The sequence below is a fragment of the Quercus lobata genome, chromosome 1 (assembly GCF_001633185.2).
Source record: "Quercus lobata isolate SW786 chromosome 1, ValleyOak3.0 Primary Assembly, whole genome shotgun sequence".
Taxonomy (NCBI): Eukaryota; Viridiplantae; Streptophyta; class Magnoliopsida; order Fagales; family Fagaceae; genus Quercus; species Quercus lobata.
In genome coordinates, this window is record NC_044904.1 from 37,566,739 (window position 1) to 37,576,988 (window position 10,250).

General features: G+C 31.9%; 1 protein-coding gene across 3 annotated transcripts; it reads left to right on the forward strand.

Annotated features, from left to right (window-relative positions):
* Positions 1–686: 686 nt before the first annotated feature.
* LOC115989340 (GDP-mannose transporter GONST2-like) lies at positions 687–6,704 on the forward strand. Of its 3 annotated transcripts, none has more exons than XM_031113014.1 (10): positions 687–1,286; positions 2,132–2,334; positions 2,999–3,209; positions 3,469–3,608; positions 3,817–3,946; positions 4,515–4,613; positions 4,805–4,959; positions 5,074–5,190; positions 6,007–6,104; positions 6,190–6,704. In XM_031113014.1, exons 2-10 carry the CDS (start codon positions 2,141–2,143, stop codon positions 6,234–6,236), a joined length of 1,191 nt encoding a protein of 396 aa, XP_030968874.1. In that variant the 5' UTR covers positions 687–1,286; positions 2,132–2,140; the 3' UTR covers positions 6,237–6,704. The 3 variants fall into 3 exon arrangements, with proteins under 3 accessions (XP_030968874.1, XP_030968885.1, XP_030968879.1); XM_031113019.1 differs by lacking the exon at positions 687–1,286 and adding an exon at positions 1,293–1,435; XM_031113025.1 differs by lacking the exon at positions 4,515–4,613.
* Positions 6,705–10,250: the final 3,546 nt, after the last annotated feature.

A 10,250-nucleotide genomic window follows, 5' to 3' on the forward strand; every position in this document is an offset into this window, starting at 1 on the left:
GAAATATAGGGCCTATTTGGTAGTGATATTTAAACAACAGCTTTCAGTATTTAAATACTGAAAATTGTGGAGGAAAAAAAAAAAAAAAAACATGTTTGGTAGCGATTTTATTATAAGTGTTTGAGTTACAATTCTTAAATTAGGGTGTTTAAAACATATATTTTGAAAACTCACCCATAACAATTTTTAGTTTTAAAGTAATGTTGCTAAATAGTTTTTTTCTTTCCCCTTTTTTGGTAAATAAATTAAAAATCGTGAGACCCATTGACAAGACTCTCTCATCTTTGTCTCTCATGAGCCCACTTCTATGTCCTTCTCTCATCTTTTTTTCTTTCTTTTTCTCTCCTTAAATAAAATTTTTTTTTACCATACCGTCATCACCTAAAAAAAAACATACAAACAAATACACATACCAAATACACAATTTTTTTTTTTACATTTTAAAATATATTATTTGATAAATGTACCTAACACATTTTTTACATTATAAATACTTAAAATTTTTAACACGTATTTTTATTACACTTTTTAAAATATAATTTTCATATTATTTTAAATAATAATACTTAAACACTGATAACGAAAGTACATAGAATTTGTCGCAGAATGTATTAAAAAAAAAAAAAAAAATGTGAGAAGGTATAATTGAAAAATGATTTTCTAACAAAAGCTAGATAGAACTTTTGTTGAAATCATTCTGAACTCTCATCTAGTCCATACATGAACAGCGAGTCAGCAACTGACACCTTGGCCCACCCGCATTTTCAGCGCAAAATGCTCACAACGAATGAATCATGCTTCCTCTCTTCAGTGTCTCTAACTTTGCCGCTGATCCCAGTCATCTCTACTTCTCCAAATCCCAAGAAACAAACACACACTGACACACACATAAACAGAAACAAACAGCTCAGCTCAGTTTCTCTGCATTTTCCAATATTCCCTTCCTTCTTCTCGAAGTGATGCCTCATTCCAAGTACTGCTCTTCCTTTGACTTTCAAGCTCTACGAAACTATTATATTCAACTTGAACGCTCCTCTCCTCCTCCTCTCTCGCCTGCAATCCCGCCACTCATTTCCTTTCTTGATTTCCTCTTTCTACTTTCTCTCCTAACTCCCCATTGAAAAGTGAACCCTCTTTTCTTTTTCTATTCTAAATTTGAAAGCTAACTTTTTTCTTCCTATTACGCTTTCATCGGATCTGCCACGCTTTTTTTTCTTCCTTTACGTGCTCTCACTCTCGCTCTCACATTTTTAGCATGCTTTTCTCTTTCTGTTGCATAATAACAAGTAAGCTTTTTCGCTACCAAGACCTTTGAGTTCATTTCACTTATGTATTTATTTTTTATTTATAATTGTCATGCGGGGATTCCTAGTTGGTATAATTATAGCTCCATATGTTGTGACTACTTACTATGTGATTTTTCGACACTGTAAAGGTACTAATCTCTTATTGCTTTATTTTTGTTCCATTTGATTCCTCTTTGTGCTTGAATTTTCTGTTCTAGAATTCAAATCTTTAGGCATGAGGAAACTCTACTTTTGTAATGTGCTTACTATGAACCTTTGGAAATTAGAATGTGGTTTGTGTTGTTGGAATTTCCTGTCTTATTCAAAATTTCTGTAGTTTGAACTTTGAATTTTTGGTTCTAGCCTTGAAGTGTGCTTTGATTTTGAGACCAGGTTTTGTTCAAGGTGTTCGGTATATAATGAGGAATCTGGGGTATGTCTGTCTGATTGAATAAAGGGTTGTAATCGAAATTCAAACTTTCAGTATGCCTAGGCTCATTCATAGTGCCAAATAAAATTACAAGCTTTTAAACTTTTTGTGGTTCACAACCAGTGTAACTTGATTCATTAAGAAAATTAAATGTGGAATTGGAAAAAGATGGCTTGTTGCAAATTAGAAGGCTTTAGGAACCATTACATTGTTAATGTCTAGATTTTTCTATCCGTCTGTCATGTTTGAGGTTTTGGGGTTTTTCATTACCTTCTGCTTTTGTTCACCTTCACTCCTTCAAGCTCTTTCCAGCTTTCTTTCACTTCACTTTTAGGTACTTTTTAAAATATGGTAGCAACAGTTTAAAATTTTTAAGGATTCTCCTCAAGTTCATGCCCTTTTTTCCAATTTTCAGGTTTGTGAGATGTCGTCTGAATTCAAGGTAGATGTAATTAGCCATGATTTTGAGGAATCAGGGTTAAGTTCCTTGAGCGGAGAAGTGACGTTGGCTGAAAGGGTTAATGAAGTATATGAAGTTCTTAATGATAACCGTAAGCAAGGAAATGGATCAATCAGCAATATTGTGATAAATACAGAACGTAGAGCTTTCAGTGACAGGTAGGATGAGTTAATCTTATTAGCTCTGCTGGTTTTATCTTTAATTCCACCAGTAACCTGCAAAATTTCTCCATGTATACATCTCTTTCCTTGACTAGTTATCGTACTATTCTAGAAAGATGCTTCCCCTTTTATAGTTTTAAGGTTTTAAGCCTTCAAATTTCTAGGTCATCAAAAGCCAATCAGCTTTAGCACAAATAGCACTTCCTTCTCCCATAAGAATGCCTGGAGATTAAGGTTGTGGGTACCCACTGGATGCATATGTAACTTGCCATTCAAAAGGAAAAAAAAAGGACAAGAGAACATTGTGTGTGATTAGAAACTTGGTTTGTAAACATGCATTCCTAATTGATTTGATTACAGTATAATTTGATCTACTTTGTCATTTTATAATATACTAAATGCATTCTTCTAATACTTCTGGGCTTTAAGTACCATATCCTATGTTTTTTGTTTAGCTCACTTGTTAAAAATGACATGTACTGGTCCAAATTTAATGCTTGTGTAGAACTAACTAATCTTTTTGCTTTGAAATAGTCTGCACATTCATGAACGGAGTTATTTTTAAGCTAGCAAAATTTGGAAATTTTGAATTCATGGTCAGTTAGGTGCATTTTACTGATAGCAAATTGATGGGTAAAACCTGACTACATCCTTCAAACAGAGTTTCTAGAGGGAAACAAGCTGCGGTTGATGATAGTGTCAATCTTCAGATTGATGGTGATGAAAAGCGTGAACATGGACCAGGAAAAAAATCTGGACCTCTTTTGTCTGGGACAGCTTACTGCATTTCCTCTTGCAGCATGATTTTGCTGAATAAAGTAGTTTTATCCGGTTATAATTTCAATGCAGGAATATCCCTAATGTTTTATCAGGTATGTCATCCATTTGCTTTTCAGGTAGGATGAAGTATGCCTAGGTGTCTAATGAGTCCTACTAGCAACATTTTTTCTACATTACATGCTTTTGCTAGTCAATCTATAACTGAACAGCCTATTTGTTGTACCTATGGATATTTTATAAGTTGAATTAACCCTTGTCACCTGTTAAATGGCATTTTTTCTTCCTTGTGCATTATATCAAATTCATATAAACACGATGACATCTTTTCTTTTTTCATGTAATTTTATGCAGAACCTTATCAGTTCTTTAGTTGTTGTGTTATTGGGCCTCTGTCGAGTAGTTTCTGTGGAAAAGCTGAACTGGAAGCTGATTAGGGTCTGGATCCCTGTCAATGTAATATTCATTGGAATGCTTGTATCTGGCATGTATAGGTATGTTATGAACTGCAATTGTTAGGTACTCCTATTATGAGCAATTGTTTAGACCTAGAGAGAAGAGAAGAAGATCCTAAATATGAAGGGAATATAATTGAGAAAAAAAAAATCTAATTACATTCACTTCCTCTATTTGACATATTACTGAAATATTTTGTCTAATATTTATGTTCATTTAATGTTTCTGGTGCATTTTTCTTTTCAGTTTGAAGTACATAAATATAGCAATGGTGACTATTCTGAAGAACATGACAAATATTTTAACAGCAATTGGAGAATTGTATATATTTCGGAAACATCAGAATCAAAAAGTGTGGACTGCAATGTTTTTAATGGTAAATGACATACCTCTTCTAACATGTTAAAGCATGAATTCTATATTCTCGTTACCGGTGATGATGACTGTTGGCAGTAAAGGATATTCCTATTTATTTTAAACTCATACATTGGCATAGAGTTACTTAAATGTAATTCTGGATTGATCTTTTATTATTAAGGGATTAGTTTCACGTGCAGTACAAAAGCACTTTAGTTCAAATCTAATTTTTGGAATTAAATTTTTTTTAAGGACAAATTTATAGTTTACTCTCATTACACATTGAGCCATATTGGAAGAAACTTATCGCCCAAATCTTAATTTTAGATAACTTGGTATCTCACTTCCCTTATCAATGCCAAAACCCATCTAAGCTCCTTATGTTCTTGGGTCCTATTTTATACATTTGGAAAGAGATATCAGTTTAATATTGCATTTTACATAAAACTTATCTTTGAATAATTAATTTGCAATTCATGGTATTCCTACCAATCCAACACCCCCCCCCCCCTCTCTCTTCCCCATTTAATTGTTTTGTTTTCATTCTTAATAAAGAGTTTAGGTGGTCTGTACTTTGTAAACTGCAGATTATCTCTGCTGTCAGTGGTGGTATCACAGATCTTTCCTTTGATGCAGTGGGTTATGCATGGCAGATTATGAATTGCATTCTAACAGCTAGCTACTCTGTATGTTATTTCTGAATGCAATGTATTATTTATCTATACCTTATTTCCTTTAAAAATTGTAGTAAGTTTACATGTTTAATTTTGGGATCTGTACTTTTGAGTTTGGACTATGGGAAACATGGTTTTTAGTGCAGATCTCTCTATATTTCTAAATTTGTGAATTAATATGCTACATTTTCCCTTTGTGGCAGCTCACCCTGCGGCGTGTCATGGACGAGGCAAAGAAGTCAACAAGATCTGGATCACTCAATGAAGTGTCAATGGTGTTGCTGAATAATTTATTATCTTTACCTTTTGCCATCTTCTTGATTATACTGTTTGGCGAATGGGAATATGTAATAAATGTGTAAGCAAATTTCTTGCAAATAAATTTAACCATTAATTTTGTCACAACTATTAAACTTTACTTTCACTCAAGCAGTGTTTTAATATTTTCACATTCTTTTGGTATTGATTTCAGGGATGTAACCAAATCGCCAATGTTTTGGGTTGTAGCCACAGCCAGTGGATTTCTTGGGCTTGCCATTAGCTTCACCTCTATGTGGTTCTTACAGCAAACTAGCCCAACCACTTACAGGTAACTTTTTATGGTCTACTTCCATACTGCAATAAGTGGACATGTAATATTTGTTCTCCAATCCCAATGGGCCCTATCTTTTATATAATCGTAATTCTGTTTCATTGCAGACAATAATAGAAACATGTATCTCCTCTGCTAGTACATGTTTATCCAGATCTCCTGTTATTATATATTTTGGTAGGGTTGACTTATATACATATTTTTTCATGATTCGATAGTTGGAGTTGGGGAGATTTGTTGGAAAAACCAGGAGATGGCAACCAGCTAAGCTACAAGCCTCTTGGCTAACTTATGTACATCTTAGTTGGTCATGCATACTCTTGATCTCACTTCTTCAATTATGAAATTTCACATCATACTTAGTGAATGATAAAATCATTAAGTAATCACTTCTTCTTTACGTAGGATAATAGGAGAGGGAAAATTCAGCTCTTTATATCTCCCATCTTACATCATAAAACTAAAACTAGTAGTTGAGTGTATATGCATCCAAGGCAATTTCTTTTTCCTACCGTCTGCTGTTCCTTTATCTGTGTATTGCCACTTCCATCTTAGAGCCCAACTGCAGAATACTGGTTGCATAGCCTTCTAAGAATACCAAGAAGGGAAAATGACAAGTTTTATAGCCCCATTATACAGTGAATTAATAACCAGAGCAAACCTTTTCTGTTTAATGTCACTGTTTCCAACTTTCCGTACTTGTTCGCTGCTCTATCATCATTGAACCACTGTTGAATCTTGATTATGCACTATTTTTTTTTTTCCTTTTTTTTTTTACATATTTACCATTGATGCCGTGCTCTTGTTTGACAGCCTGGTGGGTTCCTTAAACAAGATTCCTATTTCCTTTGCTGGTTTAGTGCTGTTCAAGGTTCCACTTAGCCTACCAAATTGCTTCAGTATACTTTTTGGTAATAACACAATCAACTTTACATAACCTGTCCACTTTAGTGTATTGCTTTTTCTTAGCTCATGCCAATAACACACGTCTTTCAGGTCTTTTTGCTGGAGTATTCTTTGTCAGGGCCAAAATGTCCAAATGATTGGGAACGAGATTTAAAAATGTTAAAAAATTATTAAGAAAAAAAAAAAAAAAAAAAAAAGGTAGTGTCTGGAAGTTGTTCAAATGGCTTCTGCCTGATGAGGAAGATATCAAATACTGTTTCCACTGTCTGACTGCAGAAATTAGTTATCAGCATGGATGAGGTGAATGGCCAAAGAGACTCACGACTTCAAATACAATTTCTTTTTCTTTTTCTTTTTTGGGGGTGGGGGGTGGAATATAAGTTTCATATCTCCCTTTTTATTTATTTATTTGTTTATTTATTTTTGGCTCAATGAAGATGTGGGGATTTAACCCTAGATACAGGCCTCACAAAAGGAGGAATGGCACCATCAGGGTAGATGGCCTTTGGCATGTCTTCTTATTTGTTTATTAGACGTAAAAAAGTGAAATACTAAATATCATCTTCAAGTTGATGTGGCATGTATTAATTTTGTTATTGGAAATAGTTACGTTGTGTCAAAATTCAAGAGCCTTATAACTCACTAGAATCGTCTTTTCTTCTTTATGAGAAGAACTATAGTTTGAATTTTCATTCCCCATTATGCTAACTATCAAATAGTCATAAAGTAATTACATTGTTTTTTGACAAAATTATGTGTATTAAAAATTCTAGTTTTTTCTCTTCTGAGAAAAAGAGAACATGTTATTGATTGAACTATTACAAGAGCTTATGGAGACGGAATCGCACTAGGGCCCAAGGGGGTCCTGGCTCCACTGAGTTCCAAGAAAAAAAAAAAAAAAAAAAACACATAACTGTCCCTCCACATAATAACCAAAACGATAGGGTTATAAACGAACTGAGCTTTATCGAGTAATAAATGTTCAAACTCAGCTAGATAGTAAAGTAGAATGTTCAAGCTTGGATTGAGCTTAATATAAGCTTACAAATAATTTTCAAGCTTGAGTTTGTTATAAAGTATAAAAGCTTGAACTCGACTTGGTTTGGCTTGATTCATTGGTCAAGCCCAACTCAAGCTCAATATCAAGCCGAAACTCAAGCTCAATATCATGTTTTTGAGCTTGAAATCCAGCACAAGTATATTATCAAGTATATATCAAGTTTATTATTTAGCCTATTTGGTTTGGATGAGTGGTCTCAACTTATACTTAATTAAAGTCTTAGAAGAATATGAGTTTACTTGTTAAGCTCATATCAATTTTATTACCAAACTCATAAGTAAGTCTAGGCTCAACTTGTTTTGTTACTTTTGTATCAAGTCTTAGTGTTCACAAATTTGTTCATAAACAATATTTTTTACTTGGGTTTGGCTCGTTTATTAAACAAGCCTAAAACTAAAACTTAAACTTGGCTTGTTTATAAACAAACAAATATATACGAATTTTTTATCGAGCCAAGCCCGAACTGTTTATGAACTTCATTTACAACCCTACCAAACAATCACATATTAGGCAAAATAACCATAATGCACATATCATTGGTCTCCCCTAATTTGAAATCCTCGCTCAATCCCAGCATGTTATTGTTGATTATGGATCTTACTTGTGCCAATCACTACCAGCCACATATTGATTTGCAGGGCCATAAAAGCACAACCGGCCGTTTTTTTTTTTTTTTTTGCTGAATAGAACCAGCCGTTTCTTACTCTAAAGCGATATGAAGTACATAAATGGAATGTGATTAATGAACAGAAGTGACAGTCCAGACATTTTCCTATTCATAATGGCTCATAATTATCATTGATTGATCATTTCTCATTACTTGTCAATCCCACTACTTTTCAATTTTTATTGAGTAATTTTTTTTTTTTTTTTTTTGGATAGGATTATTGAGTAATTAAGTAGTCATAGGAGTAAATCTTACCCCATAGGAGTAATTTTTTTTGGGTTAATGTTTTCCGAATTATGTTAGCTGTGTAACCGAAATTACCATCATAACAATATTAAAAACACTATTTAAAAGTAGTGACGACCCTTGACCCAAATAAATACATTTACAAGAGTGAGATAAATTTGTTATTTGTGCTTCAAACTTGGGAGCTCAACAAGAAGAAGAATCGTTTTCCCAACTATTTTAAAGGAAAGGACCAAAGGGGGAAAAAACCTGTGACAATCAATACATTTAAAAGACTAAAATATTACTACTTTGGAGTTGGGTTTGGTATCTCCAAGAGAGATGTTCAAAAGTTTAAATTCACAGCAATTTTTTTTTTTTTTTTAAATATTGTTATTACAATATAATATATATTAAATCACATCAAACACTACTTTTTCAAAATAAAATAATTTTATTGAACTATTAAGAATTGTTTTGTTGGAAATGTTCTTAAAACTTTAATTTTTTTTGAGAATAAATGTTTTTTAAAACTGAAATAGCTCTTTTTTTAGTCAATTAGAAATTCATCTCGGAGTATGTTTGTTGTCTCTATTAAAAGTGGTAAACACTTTTCTTTTTCTTTTCTTTTTTTTTTGGGTTGAAATATTACATAAATTATCATTTTTAAAAAAAATTAGACATGCATTTCGAAGTTACTTTTTCATTAATTTCAAAGCCCTGTAAAATATACATATCTCTGAAAATAAGATTTTCACCATCGGACAGGGGATTTAGAGATTCTCAACAAATATAAATTGAATAAGTGGGTTAATTAAAATTTTGATATAAAAAATTTCATTGATATTATTAAATTAAAAATATAATCTTAAAAAATAATTTATTTAGTGCGGGGAAACACATTTTTGTATATATGAGTACAGAAAAGTATGACATATTTTGATTAGAATAATTTAAAATAAATATTAAAAAATATTTTAAATTTCTTAAAAGTTTTGGTAATCAAATTTTATTCGAAATAATATATAAAACTTCTTAAAATTTTAGAAAATTTTTTCATCTTAAACAAATTATTTTAATAATTTTGATTTACTTATAGTGAATCATATAGGAAAGCATATCATAAGGTGCAATGTTTACACTAAACCACATGATTGATTTAAGCATTACATATAAAGCTCAACTTTTATTTATTATTATATACACAATTATATAGTGTATAAATAAAACAGAATTTGGTAACATTGGGATCCAACCCTATAGATTTTAATTCATATGGCACATTGAGACAGTTTTTTTTTTTTTCCCCTCCTCTAAACGGCACAATGAGACAGTTAAGACTTAGGAATATGCTAAGGATAGACTATAATACCTTTTTTTTTTTTTGGAGAAACTATATAATACAATTTAATTGGACATGTTATATAAGTGTTTCGTTCTTATGCATGATTTGTATAACTACTTACCAAAAAGAATGTATACTTATATAAAAAAAATAATAAAAAATAAAAAATTTTAAAGTACATAAAAATTAATAAACGAGCCATATATATATATATATATATATAGTTTTTTAAGGTAAAAGATATAATATATATATATATAGTTATGAAACCAATTAAAATTGTGACCGTTGCAAACTAATGGATGATGTAAAATGAAGATAAATCTTTTGTACAAATTTGTGCAAAAACTATCTCAAATCCCAAAAACCGAGAGCAAATTTGTGTAGTATTCATCAAGAAACAATTATCCACTTCATATATAGTAATTAACAGTCAGTGTCTTTGTCTTGACGAAATTAAGACCCATCAACAACATATATATAACAGGAATCCAAAGCAGTTGAAAAAGTAGTAAGAAAAAGAAGACGTGACAGAAAAGAAAAGAAAAGGAAGCAAGAATTCCCTGGAAAATTATTGCATAGTTAAACTAGAAAACAAAACACAATCTCCATTTGTTCACAAACCTCCAACGCATGCATGCAGTAACACCATCCCCAATCACATAAAGCCCAGAAACCCTCCGCACCCAACAACAAATTATGTCTCTTTAAGTCACATTTCTAAGATGACTCATAAATTCCTACCTACAACTGAGGAACAGGACAGTTCTTTAGAGTCATTGAGATTTAAAAAAAAAAAAACCAGTATTAGCTTTTGTAACCCCTAAGTTAGGAATGGAAGAAGCTAGCTACTG

Bases quoted from the DNA above. Each gene is read 5' to 3' on its own strand.
- LOC115989340 (XM_031113014.1), top strand. From the start codon at position 2,141: ATGTCGTCTGAATTCAAGGTAGATGTAATTAGCCATGATTTTGAGGAA. The intron at 3,609-3,816 runs GTATGTTATGAA...TTTTCTTTTCAG, and splicing joins CTTGTATCTGGCATGTATAG to TTTGAAGTACATAAATATAG. The intron at 5,191-6,006 runs GTAACTTTTTAT...CTTGTTTGACAG, and splicing joins ACTAGCCCAACCACTTACAG to CCTGGTGGGTTCCTTAAACA.